The following is a 23,623-nucleotide window of genomic DNA, read 5'->3' as shown; positions in this document are numbered from 1 at the left end:
GATCAAACCTGAAACCTAGGTATGTGCACTGACTGGGAATTGGACCCTGCAACCTATTGGTATACAGGACAACTCTCCAACCATCTGAGCACTCGGCCAGCACTGACCTTAGAGACTTTTGCTAGTTTATTCTATGGATATTTATTGAGTACCTGCTGTGTAGCAAGTACTCTTATAGGCATAGAGCAATAAATGGTACAGACAGTTTTGCCCTCCTAAAACTTACCTTTTAATGGAGGTAGAGTGAGATATAACAATAAAAAGGAAAAGTAACATTTTATATTAATATATTTTAATGGTGTTAGTAGAAATTATGCTGTGGATGAAAACAAAGGACAGAGAGATTGGGATTATAAAGAGAGATATAAATTTAAATGGAGTGGCACCTTCATGAGAATTCATAGGTATTAATCTCTAAAAGAGACGAGGGAAGCAAGATGTGCCAATATCACTCATAACATTTCTATATTATATAGAATCATTAATGCCAATATAGGTATGAGGAGAAGAAAAGACTGTATTGGCATCTTCTGGACAGAATCCTGTAAAAAGCTGTCTCTAACATTAATTTCTTCAATAACAGTATTTCCTTGATGGTGGTGTTTTGCTATTCTATGTCTTTCCAGATCTTATACCTAACTAGTCAGCAAATGTGTGGTGTATTACATAGTTGAATAACAAATGTGGCTTTTTGAAACAAACTTACTTTAGGGGAGGGCAAGTCCAAATAGAAGAAATAAAAAGTGGTATGTCATTTTAATTTCTTTTTAGAACTTTTACCTATAAATAAGGAAGATGTGCTGTTACTCAGTTTTTGAACCACTTTTGTTTTTTAAAAAAATATATATTTTCATTGATCTCAGGGAGAGGGAGAGAGAGATAGAAACATCAATGATGAGAGAGAATCACCGATCGGCTGCTTCCTGCACACCCCACACTGGGGATCAAGCCCGCAACCTTGGCATGTGCCCTTGACCAGAATCGAACCCAGGACCCTTCAGTCCGAAGGCCGACGCTTGATCCACTGAGCCAAACCAGCTAGGGCGAGTCACTTCTGTTTTTCTTCTTTTTAAAAAACCCGATGGTTATATTTTAGCCTTTTTAAAAAGTCTTTTTGTTCTTGCTTTTAATAGTTGTCTGGTATGATTATATATGAGGTCCTCTTTTATTTCTTAGTTAGAGGTGAAGAGAATGGAATTGATTGCAATCAAGGGGACAAGCCTTCAGACCGTGGCAAGCGCACCCGTGGTAGAGGTAAGATAGAATAAGGGGGACAGAAGATGCTTCTGATCTAAAGGAGGAGGCAGACTGCTTGCTGTACCGGGCTCTAAGACATGACAGTGTACTCTGAAAGAATGGTTCATCTTCTGAAATCTTTTGATTTCATTTACTGATGTTTATGAATGAAGTGTTTTGATTATGTAATTTTGAGGAAACCTTTTGGTTGTTTTCAGATTAGCTGTGAAGACCCTTTATATGAATAATTTAAAATTTGAAGTTCTGCCCTGGCCGGTGTTTCTCAATGTTTAGAGCATTGACCCCGTAGATGTGCACTGAAGGGTCCCCAGTTTGATTCCCAGTCAAAGGCATGTGCCTGGATTGCCAGTTCACTCCCTGCCCCTGGTTGGGGCGCATGCGGGAGCTACCAATAGGTGTTTGATATCTCCCTCTCTCCCTCCCTGCTTTCCTCTCTCTCTAAAATAATCAATGGAAAAAATATCCTCAGGAGAGGAAAACAACAACAAAAATTTGAAGTTTTGACCAAAATCTATATATCTAAAGAGGTAATATGTAAATTGTCCGTTATTGTGTCATAGTAACGACCGTTCAACAGGCTGGGCGGGGCTGCGTGCGGCGAGGGACAGGGCTGTGTGTGCAGCGGGTCACCAGGAGATGCATGGAGCACGCTAGGTCCCTGCCCCCGGCTCCCGTGGGCGCCGGTGGCTCGCTCCCACCTCCTGCAGAAGTGGCACGGCTCCCTTCTGCCTCCTGCGGAAGTGGCGCTGCTCCCGTGGAAGCAGTGTGACCCCCTCCTGCCAGCTCCCGAGGAAGCAGCGCGGCTCCCACCAGCTCCTGCTAGCTCTCCCGGGCGCGCTGCAGCTCATGCCGGCTCATGCCGGCACCCATGGAAGCAGTGGGCGGCCTATTGTGCGCATTATCGTGCTCTGGGCCACTAGTGTTATTATAAATTCTTTTATGTTGGACTTTAGGAAATGTGTTTTATCCACTAGCTTTTTTTTTTAATCCTCACCCAAAGATATGGTTTTACTAGAGGCCCGATGCACGAAATTCCGAAAGGGGCTTGGCCCTCGCAGCCCCGGCTTTGTCTGGAAGGTCATCTGGACGGTCTTTCTGCTGTTTGGTCTAATTAGCATATTACCTCTTTATCATATAGGATTATATAGGATTGATTTTTAGAGAGAGGAAGGGGGAGAGAAAAACATCAATGTGAGAGAGAAACATCAATCAATTGCCTCCCATATGTGCCCAGACTGGAGATTGAACCTGAAACCTAGGCATATGCCCTGACCAGGTTCTACCCCCACAACCTTTTTGGTGTACAGGATGATGCTCCAACTAACTGTGCCACCTGGCCAGAGCTACCCACTGGCTTTAAAATTAAAGTTATTTGCCCATTGATTATCTTCTCCTCTCTTCCCTTTTTTGTTAGTGATCATTTCTTACCATGTTTGTTTGTTTGTTTGTTTGTTTATTTATATTTTAATCCTCACCCAAGGATATTTTTCCATTGATTTTTAGAGAGCGTAGAAGAGAGGGGGAAAGACAGAGAGAAATATCTGTGTGAGAGAAACACATCAATTGGTTGCCTCCTGCACAAGCCCTAACCAGGGCCCTGGGCAGGGAGGAGCATGCAACAGGTACGTGCCCTTTACTGGAATTGAACCCAGGACCATTTGGTCTGCAGGCCAATGCTCTATCCACTGAGCCAAACCAGCTAGGCCTCTTACCATTTATTAATTTGGGATATTATGCTACTTTAAGAATGTAGCTTCATCTTGGCCTGGTGGCTCATTTGGGAGGAGCAACTAAAGTTATTCTGAAATGCAGGAAAGAGATAAGCAGAGAGGAATTTACTGTTTTATAGAGAATAGTGTATAGGTGATATTTTTTTGTAGTCTACATCAGTATATTTAAAATTTTTTCAGGCGTTTTGCTTTCAGGTATTTTAGACTTGATATGACATAGGCCTTTAATTTCCTATCTCCGTGGTCGGCAAACTGCGGCTCGTGAGCCACATGCGGCTCTTTGGCCCCTTGAGTGTGGCTCTTCCACAAAATACCACGGCCTGGGCGAGTCTATTTTGAAGAAGTGGCGTTAGAAGAAGTTTAAGTTTAAAAAATTTGGCTCTCAAAAGAAATTTCAATTGTTGTACTGTTGATATTTGGCTCTGTTGACTAATGAGTTTACCGACCACTGTCCTATCTTATTTCATCATTTACTTTTTTTGTATTTCCCAGTGTGTATTGTTTTAAAAGTAAACCGCCTGTTTATTTTTTGGTCTTGGCATATTTAGGAATGCCAAAAGAATATAAAATTTAGAGAGACTCATTTTTTATTGGCCCTTTCATTTAACTTTGTGTTGAATGTGCTTTATTTATAAAAATATATTACAATACTTTTCATATGGGCCATCTGATTTTCTTTGCTGTACCAGAATGTGTTTATGTATTAGAAATGACACTCTTATCTTAAAGGTTAGATTACACGATACTTATTTTTAAATTATATAAATAAATGAGAAGTTATAGTCAGGTCACTCCCCTACTCTTTTATTCCTATAAATTTCTTTATCTTATTTATTGGTGCTGGCTTGCAGCATTTGTGTATTGTTTTTGTCTTGTCTTTAATGAGATTGAGTCAGGTAAGGTAGTGAATACTACTTGAGGTTGCAGGTGGATGGTTTCTTTCTGGACGAAAGAAAAATAATGCTGTGGAAAAGGCAACAATAGTTACTCCCTAACCTTTTCCACTCCTTTACCTTACTTATGCCACTTGTTTTACATTAGGCAACCCAATTTAATTTACTTACTTTTAAAACTAATATATGAATGTAGTCTGTATAATATAATTGAAACATAATTATTGATTACCAACTATGTTCTAACATTCTACTTTTAATTTCTGAATCCTCTGCAGTGGCATCTTGGGTCCTGGTACAAAAAGTATTTGACAAAATGCAGTGTTCAAAAATCAGTAACTATAGGCTATTTCCTGGAATTGAATAGTGATAATTATTATGCCTCCAAATATAAGAGTTTAACCCATGAAAAAATTCCACATTTATGAAATTTGGTTACATGTTAGTAGCAACAACTAATATTTACCTATTATATTGTTGAAGATATTGCTGTGAATATGACTTACTCCTTTTCATCCTGGTTGAGGAAGGAGGAGAGACAAGTAAAAGCGCTTCTCAATTTATTTAAGAAAATGATTGGTGATGTGATTTACTATCAATAGTTGTCTTACAACTGTCACTCTTTAAGTGGCCTGGGGAGGTCTCTGAGGAGGTGAGATTTAAGCTGAGGAGGAAAAAAGCCATGTGAAAATCTGGGTAGGAACATTCTGTGAGAAAGGAACAGCTAATGCAAACATGGAAAACAACTTGGATTTTTTCATAGAATAAAAACTTATTAGAATATGAAATATGCAGACAGGTGCTCAGAGTGTGGTTTTACCATTTTATTTTGAAATAAAAAAATACAATTTTGCATAATGTTCATCTAGATTCCCCAAGTTTCAGTATTTTACATTTGCTTTATTACTGCTAGCAGTTCTTAACCTGTGGGTTGAGACCCACAGGTTGAGAACCATTGCTGTAGAGCCTAAGACCATCGGAAAACACAGATACTTACATTACGATTCATTAACAGTAGCAAAATTACAGTTATGAAGTAGCAACGAAAATAATTTTATGTTTGGAGGTCACCACAACATGAGGAACTGTATTAAAGGGTTGCAGCATTAGGAAGGTTGAGAACTACTGCCCTAGAGAAACTTAGGAGAAAAGGTATGGCATTTATAATTACACTAGAGGCCTGGTGCATGAAAATTCATGCACTGGAGGGGGAGTCCCTCAGCCTGGCCTGCCCCCTCTCACAGTCTGGGAGCCCTCAAGGGCGGAAGGTGACCTGGCGATCAGGGGAAGGCGACGACCCCATCACACCTCTGCTGTTGCCACTGCTGGCAGCGCAAGCCTCAGCCAGCCCTGGTTACCTGAGCCTCGGGCGGCCCTGGGCGGCTGGGCAGCCGCCATCAGAGGCTTGCCTGAGCCTTGGGCCGGCCCTGGGTGGCAGTGGGGCTGAGGGGACTGGGCGCCACCATCTTGTGGCTGTGGGCGTTGCCATCTTTGAGGGCAGGGCAGTCAATTAGCATATTCCCTCCTTATTGGCTATGGGTGCCGCCATCTTTGTGACAGTGTGAGGGTCAATTAGCATATTCCCTCTTTATTAGGTAGTATTGGTTCATTTTTAAGATGATCTTTTAAATTAATTATCATTATTTTAATATGTTTTTATTGATTTCAGAGAGAGGAAGGGAGAGGAAGAAAGGTAGAAATATTAATGATGAGCCCTAACCAGTTTGCCTCTGTGGATAAAGTGTCTGCCTGTAGACTGAAGGGTCCCAGGTTCAATTTTGGTCAAGGGCATATACCTTGGTTGCGGGCTCTATCCCCAGTGGGGGGCATGCAGGAGGCAAGTAATTGGTGTGATGTTTCTAATGCTCTATCCCTCTTCCTCTCTGTAAAAAATCAATAAAAATATACAAAATTAAAGTTAAAAAGAAAAAGAAACATCAATGACGAGAGAATCATCAATTGGCTGCTTCCTGTACGCCCCCTACTGGGGAACGAGCCTGCAACCCAGGCAAGTGCCCTGAATGTGAATCAAATTGTGACCTCCTCGTTCATGGGTATGTGCTCAACCACTTAGCCACGCCGGCCAGGATACGATGCTCTTTTTAAATCTTGTTTTTCTCTATTAAAAGACCCTGGTTCTTTATTCTGAGCTATTAGGTGAAAATAGCTATTTGTACCAGATTAGCAGTATAGGGAAATGGTATATTCACACCAAACAATCTTACTGGTAGCATCACTAGCCAGTCTAAAAGGAAAGGACAATTTTGTTACCTTACTAAAATTAGGATTTGATTTTTTTTTAAATCTACTTAAGACATTTGGCTTGTTTATAGTTAATACTTGGGTGCAAGTATTAACCATATCCATGTAGTTGATACTGACTTTTTCCAGGAGATTTGTAGGACTTAAAATTTTTTTCACCTTAGGGTATATACACTGAGTGGCCAGATTATTATGATCTTTGAACGCATAATAATCTGGCCACTCAGTGTGTGTGTGTGTGTGTGTGTGTGTGTGTGTGTGTGTGTGTGTGTCAGAGGCCCGGTGCATGAATTCGTGCATGGGGGGGGGGGTCCGGCCAGCTTGGCCAGGGGGAGGAGCCATGGGTGGTTGGCCGGCCTGTCTGCTGGTCGAACTCCTGGTCGAGGGGACAATTTGCATATTAGCCTTTTATTATATAGGATGTACACTGAGTGGCCAGATTATTATGCGTTCAGAGATCATAATTATCTGGCCACTCAGTGTATTTCTTTTATAAAATCCTATTTTATGCACATCTTGCTTTCTGGCTCAAGTATTTTAGATATCATTTAATGATTTCTTAGCAGAATCCCTTTTTACAATTTTGCTGATATTTACTTAATATTTAACCACTGTTAGTGCAGTTTGCCATATGCATGCCATTGAAATGAATTCTCTTTTGTTATGGGTGCACATGAACCCACTTATCAAAAGCAATTGTGTTTTTTCTTTTGCTTTCTTCCTTGGTAATAGTGTTCATTATAGCAAAAAATAGAATATTCTTGAGATATATAATTTATATACCATGCAATTCACCCATGTAAATTATACAATTCAGTGATTTTTAGTGTATTCATAGAATTATGCAACCATCACTATACTCAATTTAAGAATGTTTTTATCATCTCCCAAAGAAACTTTATACCCTTTATCACTTCCCAGTTCCTCTACCCTCCTCATCCCACCCCAGTAGTAAACAACCAGTCATCAACTTTATTTCTGTACAGAATTGCCTATTCTGAACATAACATATAAATAGAATCTTGTGGTTGTTTTTTTGTGACTGGTTTCTTTCACCTAGCTTAGTGTTTTAAAGGTTCATCAATGTTGTAGCATGTTATCAGTATTTCATTCCTTTACTAGTATATGGCTAACATTTCATTGTATGGATATATGGCAAGGTGTTTTTTTCTTTTTTTTACCTTTGCTCTTGGACAGTGATATAATAGACAATAACCGATGATACGCATTATTTGGTTTCTTCCACTTTTTAGGGCATTTCCCTCTATTTTTCCATCTTTGGGAATAGGGTAGATTTTTGTCAAGACCATATTTTTAATAGTTGAATTTGAACTGTTGGATAAGTTAACTATACATGTTTAATATACTTTTTAGTTATATTAGCATAGCTAATATGGCTCCTGGCAACCACCTTTCTTTGACTATTTGACTATTCTTATGTCCTCATATACGTAGAATTAAATATTTGTCCTTTTCTAACTGGCCTGTTTCACTTAGCTCAATGTCCTCAAGGTTCATCTATGTGGTAATATGTGTCACAATTTCCTTCTTTTTAAAGCTGAATAATAATTCCATTGTATGTACATACCACATTTTGCTAATCCATTTATCTACTGATGGACCCTTTGGTTGCTTCTCCTTTTGGTGTTCAACTATCTTGTTAAAACCCTACTTTCAAATTCTCTTGGATATATAGCCACATGTGGAATTGCAGGACCATGTGGTAATCCTATTTTTAAATTTTGAAGGAACTGCCATACTGTTTTCCATAGTGACTGTACCATTTTACATTCTTTACCAAACAGTGCACAAGGGTTTCAATTTTTCTACATCCTTGCAAACTCTTATTATATTCTGTTCTTTTTCTCTCTGTTATCAGGTTTCCCTAACGATTGATTAGTGATGTTGCGAATCCATTCATATGCCTTTTGACCATTGGTATATCTTCTCTGGAGAAATATTCAAGTCCTTTGCCCTTTTTGAATTGGGTTGTTCATTTTGTTGTTGAATTGTAGATGTTCTTTATATATTCTCGATGTTACTCCTTTTCAAATATATGATGTGCAAATATTCTACAGGTTGCTTTTGTACTGTGTTGATATTGTCTTTCAAATATGTATTTATTTATGTTTTGTTGATAGTGCATTTGATGCACAAATCTAAAGTATTTTTTTCTTCCTTGCCTATGCCTTTGGTGTCATATCCAAGAAATCATTAACTCAATGCTCTAAAGTTATATTTTCTTCGTAGAGTTGTATAGTTTTAGCTCTTTAGGTCTTCAATCCACAGTTTAGGATTTGATCAAGAAAGGCTGCAGGGTTGTGGAATAAAACTTTTTCTTCTTGCTAGCTGTCTTGCTTGCTGGCATTTTGGTTATTGGTTAAAGTCCTAGTATTAAAAATGATGTTTAGTAGTACAGTACCGCCAGCTTACTTAGTTTCTTCTTTGTTTCTCATTTCATACTACAGGCTTTAAAATGTCATTTTGTTTACACTAGGTGGTTTTATCTTATTTATTTACTTAAAAACAGTTGACAGCATATGGAAGATTAATACAAAGCATAGATTCATTGACATCTATTTTTTACATAAAGAGGTGAATTATTTTTGTTATTGTTTTTTTTGTGTGTGTGTTTCTTTTTTTAATCTTCACCCAAGTATATTTTTCCATTGATTTTTAGAGAGAGTGGTAGAGAGAGGGAAAGACAGAGAGAAACATCCATGTGAGAGAAGCACATCGATTGGTTGCCTCCTGCACGAATCCCAACCAGGGCCCGGGATGGGGAGGAGCCTGCAATTGAGGTATGTGCCCCTGATCGAAATTGAACTCAGGACCCTTTGGTCCATAGGCCAATGCTATTCACTGAGCCAAACCAGCTAGGGCTGCATTAGATGGTTTTAAAAGACCCAGAATATATATATATATATTTAATATATCTTATTGAATTTTTACAGGGAGGAGAGGGATAGAAAATTAGAAACATTGATGAGATAGAGAAACATGGATCAGCTGCCTCCTGCACACCCACTACTGGGGATGTGCCCGCAACCAAAATACATGGCCTTGACCAGAATCAAACCTGGGACCCTTCAGTCCGCAGGCTGATGCTCTATCCACTAAGCCAAACCGCTTAGGGCTCAGAATATTTTTTAATATAGCCTGCCCATATTAAGCTGCTACATATCACAAATAGTATACAAGCAGATAAAATTTTTTCTATCCTTTTTAAAAATATATATATTTTTATTGATTTTTTACAGAGAAGAAGGGAGAGGGAGAGAGTTAGAAACATTGATGAGAAACATCGATCAGCTGCCTCCTGCACACTCCCTACTGGGTATGTGCCTGCAACCAAGGTACATGCCCTTGACCGGAGTCGAACCTGGGACCCTTGAGTCCACAGGTTGACTCTCTATCCACTGAGCTAAACCGCTTAGGGCATATCCTTTGAAATCAATAACTTTGTAGGTAGTTGTGTCAGTAGAGACCAGAAGATTGGGTGCACCAGAGGGAATGATGGTGCTGTTAGGAACAGTGACAATATTGAGTAGGTGCATGTAGGATAAAGTTGGTCAAATTGTAATTGTGTAGGACATAAGTATTATTTTACACTATAATTTTTTTTAAAGGATTTGGACGTGGCAGAGGGAGAGGGGCAGGAAGATTCTCAACCCAAGGCATGGGGTAAGTGTAGCCATCCTATTTTTGTAGTTCTCCAGTTGTTATCCTAAGGGTTTCCTTCCTCTATTTTATGCCCAGTTTATTCTGGTAAGTCAGGTGTTTCCTATACTTAAGAAAAAAGTAGTAAAAAAGTAAAATAGTACAAATAAAATTGTATTGCATTGGACCTTAGAGCAGAGTTTCTAGCCTTGACTCTGTTGACATTATGGATTGGATAATAGTTTGTTGAGGTGGTTGGGTGTCCTTTACAATGTAGGATGTTCAGCAACATTCCTGGCCTTTCCCTACTAGATGCCTGTAGCACCCCTTCTCAAGTTACAACATTCAAAAATGTCTCATGCTCCCTGGGAGGGAGGTGCACAATCACCCCTAGCTGTAAACCATTGCTTAAGAGTTAATGTTGGTAAATCCAGCAATTGTCTTTGAATAGTAAGTAAATGCGATGTTTATGTATGTAATAGTTTTTTCCTGAATTGTAATGGTGACCATACTGTTATTAAATAAATGGTATAAGCAGTAGTTTTTTCATTTTTTCTTATTGTTCTTTAACTTTTTCCTGCTTCTAAAACTTTAGCTCCCCCTGGATTTTTAGAAAAATAAATAAAAAGAAAGAAAAAAGTTTTTAAGCATCTTACAGAATCCATATGTAGATTACATTCAAGAAAGGAAGGGAATTGGTTCCAGGAAAAGCCCTTTTTCTCTCCATAGCTTCAGGGCAGCACTGTTTGGGGTCATTTCCTTAAGGTGGTACCTCATGCCATCTTTTTTCTTCCTGAGCTCCCTGTAGACAAAGGAAGGATGAAAACACTTAAACACCTAAACACCTATGCCCAGCACAGTAGCTTTAAACTGTTTTGTGGATATTACTGTGTACTTTCAAACTTATTCCTTCGTGATTTTTTTAAAAAAAGTTAATGATACTACAATTAAGCTGGAAGAAAAATCTGTTGTGAAGATTTTAGAGATAGTATTTAATTTGGCTCTAGTAACTAGACCTCGATGAGTCATGGGTGTTTAGGATTTTAATGAACAACAACAACAAAGAAGAGGTACTGAACAAAACATTTTTGTTTCTCTTTAAAAACATTTTTTATCAGTTTTTCTATACAAAAAGGATCACATACAACTGTTGTAAAAGGATCAAAGTCAAACTTGGATTCTAACTTGGGAAGAAAAGACTTGTTGCCTGTTTAGGTCTGGGGTTAGTTTTCAGGGGGCTTTCCATAGAGCCCTCATGCTGCCTAGAATGATTATGCCTCCACACCTGCTTTAGAATGCAGAGGACAGCAACTTAGGGAAATAGGGGTATCTTATAAGAGTGTATGGAAGATTCCTAGGCAGCTCTGCTTTTCAGAAAATCTGCATCCTAACGGCAAGAGGAATGAGTTATACTTAAATAGGAGAAGGAGGGTGAAGTTTAATAGCATCTCTTAGAAGGGAAAGGGCTTCTTTTGTGGGAGATGATGTACAGTTACTTTTGTGACTTTGGTGATTGCTTCATTTGCCTTTATTCTTTATTTCAAACCCAGGACATTTAATCCTGCAGACTATTCAGATTTTCCATCTATAGATGGGTGTGGGACAAAACCAGTAGTTTGGGAAGCTGCTCAGAATGGTGCAGATGAGGGAAGTGGTAAGTGTCTATTCTTATCAGAGATGTATTTTTAAAGTTTGAGATAGCATGCATATAAAGATGACATCAAAGTGTACTGATGAAGAATAACGAAAAAGCCTGCTATCCTACCCCTGAGACTACTATTAGCTTTTCCTTCCACTTCCAAAGTCTCTCACTTATAAATCTCATTGATGATAAGACATTTGATTTTGTTTTCCTTTCTGCACTCTGAGGAATAGGTTATAATCAGGCTATGTCAGCACAAATCCACACTCAAATCTCAGTATGTCATGGTTTTCTTTTTATTAAAATGTTTTTAAGATTAGTCAACATTCAATATTATATTAGTTTTAGGTGTATAGCATAGTGGTTAGGCATTTGTATAAATTATGAAGTGATTTCCCTGATAACTCTAGTTTCTTCCCCAGCCCCCTGCCAACCCCTCACCATACCCCCACCAGTGTGTCAGGGATTTATAGAATTTCTTAGGAGAAGACTTATTACTGAAAATATCATTGCTAATGGTGGACAGTAAAATTTGGCCAGATAAAGTGGTAGATGATAGATGGGTTTGGAGCAACAATTGCTTTTGCAGGTTTTTTTCTGTATCCTTCTGTTTTTGGATTATTTCTTTTCTAAAATTCATGGGTAGATATTTGTTCATTGGGTATGTTTATGTAATAGAGCTTTTTGGAGGATTTGTTCATGATAAGAACTACTGCGATTGTATTTATAAAGATATAATTTGAGTCTGGCTGGAGTGACTCAGTTGGTTGAGCGTCATTCAGTGCACCAAAAGGTTGCCAATTCGAGTCCTGGTCAGGGCACAGGCCTGGGTTGTGGGTTTTTTGTTTTGTTTTGTTGTTGTGTATTAATTCTAACCAAAGCATATTTTTTCATTGATTTTTAGAGAGAGAGGAGGGGGTGGGGGGAGAGAGAGTGAGACATTGATGTGAGAAAGACACATAGATTGGTGCCTCCTGCACACGCCCAGGATCCAACAAGCAACCCAGGTACGTGCCCTTGACCAGGAATTGAACCTGAGACCCTTGGGTGAGCAGGCTGACTGACACTACATCTACTGAGCGATACCAGCCAGGGCTGGGTTGCAGTTTGATCCCCAGTTGGGGAGCATACAGAAGGCAACCTGTCGATGTTTCTCCCTCTCTCTCTCTCCCTTTCTCCCTCCCTCTAAGTATGTCCTTAGATGAGGATTTTTAAAAAATTAAGACATAATTTGACACTTCTATATAGCATCAACCCTCGTCAGGAAATAGGACTGCATCACATGCACAATCATGAACTAGAAATCAAAGATACTGTAGAGATGATCAACAAAAGTTATAAATGGTAATTTGAAAAGACTAATAAAATTGATAAATTTATTTGAGACTGTTCAGGGAAAGAAGAAGCATAAATAATTGATTCTAGGAATGAGAAAAGGAATATTGATATTCTTTATAATTATTATAGATGTTAAAAGATCATAGGAAGACACTTTATGTTAATACATTTTGTGCTAACATTTGAAATTACACAATTACCTCACTCTTCAACACAGATATAAAGTCTTTTTTGAGGGGCTCTTTTCTTTTTAATTTAATTTATTATTGAAAGTATTACAGATGTCCCCACTTATTTCCCCTATTGACCCCCTCCACCCCACTCTCATCCCCTCCCCAGGCCTTCCCCACACTATTGTCTGTCCATAGGCTATGCATATCCTATCTAATAAAAGAGTAATATGCAAACTGACCATCACTCTAAGACACAAGATGGCCACCCCAATGTGGTCAAAGATGGCTGCCCCCATGTGGACACAAGATGGCCACCATAAGATGGCCTGCAGGGGAGGGCAGTTGTGGGCAGTTAGGGGTGACCAGGCCAGCAGAGGAGGGCAGTTAGGGGTGACCAGGTTGGCAGAGGAGGACAGTTGGGGGAGATGAGGCCAGCAAGGGAGGGCAGTTGGGGGACACCCAGGCCTGCAGGGGAGGGCAGTCGGGGGGGACCAGGCCTGCAGGGGAGGGCAGTTGGGGGGGACCAGGACTGCAGGGGAGGGCAGTTAGGGGTGACCGGGCCAGCAGGGGAGGGCAGTTAGGGGTGACCAGGCTGGCAGGGGAGGGCAGTTAGGGGCAATCGGGCCAGCTGGGGAGCAGTTAGGCATTGATCAGGCTGGCATGGGAGTGGGTAGGGGGTGATCAGGCTGGCAGGCAGAAGTGGTTAGGAGCAATCAGGCAGAGGCAGGCGAGCGGTTGGGAGTCAGCAGTCCTGGATTGTGAGAGGGATGTCCAACTGCCTGTTTAGGCCCGATCCTGGTGGGATCAGGCCTAAAGGGGTGGTCAGACATCGCTCAAGGGGTCCCAGATTGGAGAGGTTGCTGGCTGGGCTGAGGGACACCCCCCTCTCCCGTGCATGAATTTCGTGCACCGGGCCTCTAGTAAACATATAAGTTCATTGGTTAATCTCTTCCCACCTCCACTCCCCTTTCCTCTGAAATATGTCAGTCTGTTTCATGCTTCAATGCCTCTTGATCTTTTTTTAAAAAAATTATTTAAAAAATAATATTTTTATTGATTTCAGAGAGGAGGAAGGGAGAGGGAGAGATAGAAACGTCAATGATGAGAGAAAATCATTGATCAGCTGCCTTCTGCACATCCCACACTGGGGACTGAGCCTGCAACCCGGGCATATGTCCTGACTGGGAATTGAATCTTGACCTCCTGGTTCATAAGTTGACACTCAACCACTGAGTCACGCCTCCGGGCCTTGATCTTTTTTGTTCATCAGTTTATTTTGTTCATTAGATTCCTCATATAAGTGAGATCATGTGATACTTGTCCTTCTCTGACTAGCTTATTTCACTTAGCATAATACTTTCCAGGTCTCTCCATGCTGTTGCAAATGGTAAGAGTTTCTTTTTACAGCTGCATAGTATCCATTGTGTAAATGTACCACAGTTTTTAAAATTCATTCATCTACCGATGGGCACTTGGGCTGTTTCCAGATCTTTGCTACTGTGAATAATGCTGCTATGAACATAGAGGTGCATATATTATTTCTGCTTGGTGTTTCTGGCTTCCTAGGATATATGCCTAGAACTGGGATAACTGGGTCAAATGGCAGTTCCATTTTTAATTTTTTGAGGGTACTCCACACTCTTTTCCATAGTGACTGTACCAGTCTGCCTTCCCATCAACAGTGTACTTGGGTTCCTTTTCCTCCACTTCTTCACCAGCACTTGATGTTTGTTGATTTATTGATGATAGCCATTTTGACAGGTGTGAGGTGGCACCTTGCTGTCATTTTAATTTGCATCTCTCTGATAATTAGTGACATTGAGCGTTTTTTTCATGTCTCTTGGCCATTTCTTATGCCCACATATTAATTGGGTTGCTTGCCTTCCATTTGTTGAGTTGTATGAGTACTTTATATATTTTGGAAATTAACCCCTTATCAAATGTATAATGGGCAAATATGTCCTCCCATACAGTGAGTTCCTTTTTCATTTTGATGCTGGTGTCTTCTGTGCTAAAGCATTTTTTTAAAAAATCTTTATTGTTGAAAGTACTACAAATGTCGTCCCCCCCCCCCCCCCTGCATTATCCCTCTCCAGCCCACCCCTGCCCCTCGCCCCAGGCCTTTACCACTCTATTGTCTGAGTTCATGGGTTTTGTATATATGCATACAAGATCTTTAGTTGATTACCTCCCTCCTACCAACCCTCCCCCACCTTCCGAGATTCCCCATTATGTTCTATGCTTCCATGTCTCTGGGTCCACTCCCATTCATCAGTTTATTTTGTTAATTAGATTCTACATATAAGTGAGATCATATGATAACTTGTCTTTCTCTGACTGACTTATTTCACTTAGCATGATACTCTCCAGGTTCCTTCATGCTGTCTCAAAGGGTAAAAATTCCTTTTTACTGCTGCATAGTATTCCGTGGTATAAATGTACCACAGCTTTTTAATCCACTTGTTTACTGATGGGCACTTGGGCTGTTTACAGATCTTAGCTATTGTAAATTGTGCTGCTATGAACATAGGGGTGCATACATTCTTTCTGATTGGTGTCTTGGGTTTCTTAGGACAGCGGTTGCCAACCTTTCGGGCCTCATGGACAACCGCTGTCTTAGCATATATTTCTAGAAGTGGGATTACTGGGTCCAGTGGCAGTTCCATATTTAATTTTTTGAGGAAACGCCATACTGTTTTCCATAACAGCTGTACCAGTCTGCATTCCCACAAGCAGTGTACTAGGGTTCTTTTCTCCACATTCTCAAAACTTTTTATTGTGATGTAGCCCCATTTGTTTATTTTCTCCTTTGTTTCTCTTTCCCTAGGCAATGTATTGGTGAAAATTCTGCTCTGTGAGCTGTCTGATATTTTGCTGCTTATGTTTTCTTCTAGGACTTTTATGGATTTACAACTTAACATTCAAGTCTTTTATCTGTTTTGAGTTTATTCTTATGTATGGTGTAAGTTGGTGTTCTAGTTTCATTTTTTTGCATGTATCTGTCAAATTTTCCTGACATCATTTATTGAAGAGAGTGTCTTGACTCCATTGTATGTTCATGCCTCCTTTGTCAAATATTAATTGAGCATAATGGTGTAGGTCAATTTATGGGTTCTCTGTTCTGTTCCATTGATCTTATATGCCTGTTCTTGTGCCATTTCCAGGGTGTTTTGATTACGGTGGCTTTGTAATACAGCTTGAAATCTGGTGTTGTGATTCTACCAATTTTGTTTTTCTTTCTCAGGATTACTGCAGTTATTCGGGGTCTTTTTTGGTTCCATATTAATTTTTTGGATTATTTGTTCTAGATCTGTGGAATATGCCAGTGGTATTTTGATTGGGATTGCATTGAGTCTATAAATTGCTTTGGGTAGTATTGGCATTTTAATGATATTAATTCTGCCAATCCATGAACACAGTATATTCTTCCATTTGTTTATACCTTCTTCTATCTCTTTTTTTCAATATTCTCTAGTTGTCTGAGTATAGGTCCTTTACCTCCTTGGTTAAGTTTATTCCTACAGATCTTAATTTTTTTGTTACAATGGTAAATGGGACTTTTTTTTTTTTTTTAGTTTCCCTTTCTGAGTGTTTATTATTGGTATATAAAAATGCCACTGGTCTTAGCTCTGGAGTTCCAGACTGTGGAGCCCAGCTGGGTTCCAGGCCTCCATCTTCACAGGGAAATAACCCTGCTGTAGCCAGGAGATGCCTCCTCACTCTCGGCCTGCCACCCATGGAGGCTGGGTCAGCCCCTCTCTCAGCCTCGCCCTTTCTCCCAGTGTCCAGGGCTTTCTGTCCTTGCTTGATATAAATCTTCTCATCTGGACCTCAGTTGGTAATTCCAGATGACGTTACCCAATTTAGTTTAATTTCCAGTCTGGCCCTGGGAGGAGGTGCAAGAAGGCTGTGCCTATTCGGCTGCCATCTTCTCTCCCCTAGTTATAAAGTCTTAAGCCAAAATACTGGAGAACAGAATGCAGTAAGATAGAAAAAAGATAATACATATCACAGCCATGTTAAATTTATACCTGGTATTCAGATTTAACATTTAAGTATCAATAAACTCATATATATATATATATATGTATATATATATATATATACACACATATATACATACATATATACATATACACACACACACACACACATATATATTCATTCAAGATAATAGGAGACTTAGGTTCATACAAATGTTCTTAGAAGCATAACTCATAATAGCTAAAAAGTGAAAACCAAAAAAAAAAAAAAAAAGTGAAAACCAAATGTCTTTCAGTTGATGAATAGATAAGTATAATGTCTGTCATCTCTACAATGGAATATTCATTCTGCCTTAAAAAGAAAAAAGAATGAAGTACTGCCTGGCTGGTGTGGCTCAGTGGTTGAGCGCCAACCTATGTACCAGGAGATCAGGATTTAATTCCCTGGCAGGGCACATGCCTGGGTTATAGGCTCCATCCCCAGTGTGGGGCGTGTAGGAGGCAGCCAATTGGTTGTCTGTCACCGTTGATGTTTCTGTATCTCTCCCTCTCCCTTCCTCTCTGAAATCAATAAAAATATAAACAAACAAACAAACAAAATGAAGTACTTCCCTAGCCGGTTTGGCTCAGTGGATAGAGCACCAGCCTGTGGACTGAAGGGTCCCGGGTTCAATTCCGGTCAAGGGCACATGCCCGTGTTGCAGGCTCAATCCCCAGTAGGGGGTGTGCAAGAGGCAGCCAATCGGTAATTATCATCATTGATGTTTCTATCTCTCCTTTGCTCTCTGAAATCAATAAAAATATATTAAAAAAAAAAAAAAGAATGGATGAACCTTGAAACATTATGCTGAGTGAAAGAAGCCAGTCATAAAGGAGCATATGTTTTATACCAGAGGCCCAATGCACGAAAATTCATGCAAGAGCAGGCCTTCTTTTCCCCCTCAGCTGCTGGCACCGGCTTTTCTCTGGCACCTGGGACCGAAGCTTCCCTCCTGCTGCCTGCAGGCACCCGGGACCTGGGCTGGCCTCCCTCTGGCTTCATCAGGAAGGATGTCCGAAAGACATCTGATCTAATTAGCATATTACCCTTTTATTATTATAGATTGTATGATTTCATTTATGAGAAGTGCCCAGATTGGACAAATGGACATAGTGACAAAAAGTAGATTGGGAACCTTGGGGGAAAATAGGTACTAACTACTAATGAATTAAAGATTATTTTTTGGAATGATGAAAATATTCTGGAATAGGTCGTAGTGATGGTTGCACAACTTGTGAATATAATAAAAACTATTCAGTTGTGTACTTCAAAAGGAAGGATTTTATGCTGTGTAAGTTAAATCTCAATAACAAAAATGAGTTCTGTGAATTCCTTTACAGAATAAAGGAGAAAATTCACATAATTTCAATAAGGAAAGCATTTGACTAAATCTAACATCCATCCTGTTTTGTTTTGTTTTTTAAAGCCAGGCAAATCTGGAATATAAGGAGATTTTCTTAATCAAATACAGGACATCTATAACACTTACTGTAAACATTGCAGTTAATGGTGATATGTTGAATGTTTTTCCTCTGGAACAAGATAAAGAAGCTTAAACTCTCACTGTTTCTATTCACTAGTGTACCAGAGGTTTTAACCATTGCAGTAAGGAATAAAGAAGAAAAGTCAGAGGGGTCGAAAGGGGGGAAAAACGTATCATTTCTGATAATGTTATAAAAGAATCTACAGAGAAGTTATTGAAATTAGTAAGGGAGTTTTAAAAGGTGTTGCATAGATGTTCAATAAACATATTTTTCTTTTTTACTGAATTTATTGGGATGACATTAGTTAAAATTATACAGGTTTCAGGTGCACAATTCCACAACACATCATCTGTACACATCATCACCCTGAGTCAGGTCTCCTTCCATCACCATTTATCCCCCTTATACCTTTCTATAACTCTTCCCTCCTCTCTGTAATCCCCACACTGTTGTCTGTTATCCATGAATTTATATCTCTTGTCTCTTTATATTTTTCTCAATCTCTCCACCCACCTACCCCCAGTCCCCTAACTGCCCCTCCCCCCACAGCTATCAGCTTGCTCTATGGGTCTCTCTCTATTTTGCTTGATAGTGCATTTTGGTCATTGGATTCCATATATGAGTGAAATTATATGGTACTTTCTATTTCTTTAAACCATTAACAAAGAGAAAATGGAAAAAAATTGATAGCCTCAAAAAACAAGTGACTATGAAGCAGTCTAATGATATACAAGATGGTAAGTCTTCTACCAATGAAAACATAAAATATATAAACTCATACTAAAATATAAAATTGAGAGATTCAAGAAAAATTAAATAGAAGGATTTATCATTTTTAGATATTTCAAGTCTTACTACTATGAAGCTTAGTTTTTATTGACTCACTCTATGGACTTACTGATCCATGATGGTCCATCACATGAGAATTGTCCCCACTGCCCATGGTCTATGTGGCTCAGTTGGTTGGTTGAGCATCCTCCCATTCTCATTCACCAAAAGGTTTTGGGTTCGATTCCCGATTAGGGCACTTATCCTAGGTTGTGGGTTTCATCCCCAGTCATGGCCGGTAGGGGACGCTACTGATTGATGTTTCTCTCTCACAGCAATGTTTCTCTATCTCTTCAGTCCCCTCTCTTTAAATCAATAAAAACATAGCCTCTGGTGAGGATTAAAAAACAAAACAAAACAAAACCAGCGGCCCTGACTGGTGTAGCTCACTTGGTTGGAGCATCCTTGCATACACTGAAAGATAATAGGTTTGATTCCCGTTCAGGGCACATAAGAAGGTTGCAGGTTCCATCCCTGGTCAGGGCATGTATGAGAGGCAACTGATCAATGTTTCTCTCTTACATCAATGTTTCTCTTCCTCTTTCTCTCTCTCCCCTGCCCCCTTCTCTCTCTCTTTCTCTAAATTCAATTCTTAAAAAAGAAGAAAATTGACCTCACTATTTTAAAAAGTGAGGTTTATGGAGATGTATGTATTAATTACCCTTTTAAAGAAGAATAAGTGAATTCCAGCAAATACATGTAGTTATATAAACACCACTAAAATACAGTTTTTCTGTGCTAGTAATGAACAATTACAAATTGGAATAAAAGGGGGGAAAAAGGCTAGTATCATTTATAGTAGTACAGAAACATGAAATATTTAGGTGTAAATATGATGATGTATGTGCAGGGTTTGTATGTTGGAAATTATGAAACATGAGAAAAACCAAAGCAGACCCCCCAAAAGAGGGAGATACTCATTGTTTAAGAATTGGAAGACTCAATATTATTAAAATGCCATTTCTCCCCAAATACATGCATGGATTCAGTACAAGTTCCATCGAAATCCCAGAAGATTTTTTTTTAAATTAAATTGACAACTTCAGTCGAAAATATTTATAGAAAAGTATAGTAACGAGCATAGCCCAAATAATTTTGAAAAAGAACAAAGTTCAAAGATTCAACATTCCTTGATTTCAAGAACTTATTCTGGTCCTAACCGGTTTTGCTGAGTGGATAGAATGTCGTCCACGGACTGAAGGGTCCTGGGTTTGATTCTGGTCAGGGGCACGTACCTTGGTTTCAGGCTCAATTATACACTTAAAAAATGTTAACATGATACATTTTAAGTAATGTGTATTTTGTCACAAGAAATGACAGAACTATACACACATTGTATCTAAGCCAAAATTTTGGCTATTGTACTATAATGTTGTGAGACGGATGTAAATTTCCAGGAATACTGGGTGAAAGGTAACTTCTTGTGAATCGGTACTTATTTGAGGGGGAAAAAAAAAAGGAATGAAAGATTTGAACAGATGTTTCCCAAAGAAAATACCTCAATGGCAAATAAGTATACAAAAACATTCATCTTCATTGGTCATTGGGGAAATACAAATTAAACCCATAATAGGTTACTACCATTCATCCATTAAAGTAGCTTTAAAAGGAAACTTACAGTACCAAGTGTTAGTGAAGATGGTAGAATAACTCGAACTCATAAATTCCTGGTGTGAAAGCTTACATTTAACATGCAATCTGACAATCCGCACCCTAGGTTTTTATTGAAGAGGAATAAAAACATTCACTGCACTTGATGTTTTATAGAGGCTTTATTCATAGTCACTACCTTTTAAATCAAGTATTTAAACAATGTTGAATTAGTTGATTAACTGCTATTTGTCTTATTCCTCCCTTCTTTTACTGTTTTGTTTCTTCTCTCTTCATGCTCATTCTCTTCATTTTCATTTAGAGTAGCAAATTCCTTACTGAAAAACATTTGGATAAACAAATTATGTTTGATGCAGAATACAATGGAGTGCTGGCTATTTTTCTAGAGGCCTCACAGAATGGTATTGCCTTGTTGATAACTGAGTAGAGTCTAGCCCTCAGTCTTACAGGTTCAGAAATGACTCTTTTTAAAAAGAAATTTAAAGAGAGGAAGGAGGGGCGGGGGTAGAGAGAAACATCAATTTGTTTCTCCATTTATTTATGCATTCATTGGTTGATTCTTGTATGTCCCCCGATTGGGGCTTGAACCCACAACCTTGGCATATCGGGATGATGCTCTAACCAACTGAGCTACCTGGCCAGGGCCCAGAAACATGATTCTTGTTTAGAAAGAGTAGAAGGTAGGGCGAGAGACAGAGCGAAACATCGATGTGAGAGAGAACACCTGGATTGGCCTCCAGCACAAGCCCCGACCAAGGCCAGAGATGGAGCATGCAACCAAGGTACATGCCCTTGACTGGAATCGAACCTGAGACCCTTCAGTTCTCAGGTCGATGCTCTATCCACTGAGCCAAAATGGGCTAGGGCAGTGGTCGGCAAACTGCGGCTCACGAGCCACATGCGGCTCTTTGGCCCCTTGAGTGTGGCTCTTCCACAAAATACCACGTGCGGGCACACACGTACAGTGCGATTGAAACTTCGTGGCCCATGTGCAGAAGTCGGTTTTCGGCTCTCAAAAGAAATTTCAATCATTGTACTGTTGATATTTGGCTCTGTTGACTAATGAGTTTGCCAACCACTGGGCTAGGGTGAAACATGACTCTTGACAGTATAAAAATCAAATCCATTCCTTAGAGTCACATTAACACTTAAGCAAAATAGAAAGACTGGAGGATAGTCAAAATGTTTACTTATAAATTTACTAAAATCAGTGTACCTTTTACATAGTGTGGAATCCTTTCTTTGACGAGTGGGAAAGGAGCCTGGTGAACCTAGGAGTAAAAAAAGGGTAGCAGATGCAAGTTGAATGTTCAAGGGCCATCTGGCTAATAAGATTCATATTTGAGTCACAGTTGCCTGTCACAGTATGGATTACAGCAAATTTCCCTCTCCTTGGAGTACGTTATATAGTATACTGAGCTCTGATGCTTTCTTTTCTCTGTTTAATTTGCTGACACTTAATTGTTTTTATCTGTTAAAACCTCCATTTTACATTGATCTGCAGAACTGGCATCAAATGCTCAAAATGTAGCTCAGGATCTGCCAAACAATTCTTACGGACACAAAGGTATGAATATTTTATTTAAAAATTTCTCTAAGTTAAGAACTTTACAAAATGCTTACAGTATCTTCTATTTTTATCAATATTAACTAATAGAATTTATCAGATAAATATTTATAATTTATATTTTTACAACTACTTGGTAAAATAATTATCAGCTTTTGATTATGGAAGTGTTTTTCAGATTGGCCTTCAAGGCACCACAGATTTTTGCATCATCGTTTTCCTTTCTCCTACATGGCTACCTTATATGTGCTTTTAACAAAGGACCAACATCAAAGTTAAAGTGAACATAAAACATACATGTCAGATTTATTGTCGTAAACTGAAAATAAATTAACATCATTGACATTTTCAGTTATGTTTGACGTATAGGTCTATAAGCCTGTAATGGGAACCAAGCTCTTACTGTAAGATTTTAATATTCCAAAATAAGGTTGGGACCTGACTGTATTCTTCTGAGGTCTGGTATTTTTTATAGTCTATGTATTTAGGATGGGTTACTGCAACAACTTGTGCCTGGCTTCTGTTGTGGCTTTCTCTTATCTGCCATATCACTTTACCGTGTTGCACTGCTGCTTACAACTATGTACATATGTTGTCTTCTGCTTCCTTTGTAATGTACTCAGTTCTCACCCTATTCTGCATGTCTAAATTTGTATTTTAGTTTTCATACACTTAAAAAATTACTAAGATAGTAAGTTTTATGTTATGAATATTTTACCACAACTGAACTTTTTAAATAAAGCAAGTATGTTTTAAACTTTAGGATGTTTGTTAACATTTTATGTATAGTTTTTTGTAATGCCTCATTGTTTCTCTCCTCTGGAATGTCCCTTCTTTATATATCTGTCTGTTCATATATTTTCTTTCTTTTTTCAAAAAAATATATTTTTATTGATTTCAGAGAGGAAAGGAAAGAAAGATATAGAAACATCAATGATGAGAGGGAATCATTGATCAGCTGCCTTCTGCACATCCCCCATTGGGGACTGAGCGCGCAACCCGGGCATATGCCCTTGACTGAGATTGAACCTGGGACCCTTGAGTCTGCAGGCCGACTCTCTATCCACTGAGCCAAACCAGCCAGGGCTGTTCATATATTTTCTAGCTTTTAAGTTTTTTGCTGTGCTTCATCTAACCCCATAAGCTTTCTCTTAC

At 39.1% G+C, this 23,623-nt stretch overlaps 1 protein-coding gene across 5 annotated transcripts in view; it reads left to right on the top strand.

Moving 5' to 3' along the window:
- UBAP2 (ubiquitin associated protein 2) overlaps nt 1-23,623 on the top strand; it is a 105,482-nt gene that overhangs the window by 46,998 nt on the left and 34,861 nt on the right. For 3 of the 5 annotated variants that reach the window (XM_028146400.2, XM_028146399.2, XM_008141979.3), the window contains exons 6-9: nt 1,177-1,254; nt 9,772-9,826; nt 11,353-11,456; nt 22,406-22,468. In XM_028146400.2, the coding sequence (XP_028002201.2) occupies nt 1,177-1,254; nt 9,772-9,826; nt 11,353-11,456; nt 22,406-22,468 (300 nt within the window). The remainder of the gene's footprint in view (nt 1-1,176; nt 1,255-9,771; nt 9,827-11,352; nt 11,457-22,405; nt 22,469-23,623) is intronic. The other 2 variants (XM_028146401.2, XM_028146405.2) reach the window with 2 other exon arrangements.

This window comes from Eptesicus fuscus, chromosome 15 (genome assembly GCF_027574615.1).
Source record: "Eptesicus fuscus isolate TK198812 chromosome 15, DD_ASM_mEF_20220401, whole genome shotgun sequence".
NCBI classification, from domain to species: domain Eukaryota; kingdom Metazoa; phylum Chordata; class Mammalia; order Chiroptera; family Vespertilionidae; genus Eptesicus; species Eptesicus fuscus.
The sequence above is the reverse complement of the archived record's forward strand: the minus strand, read 5'-3'. Positions and strand labels throughout refer to the sequence as shown.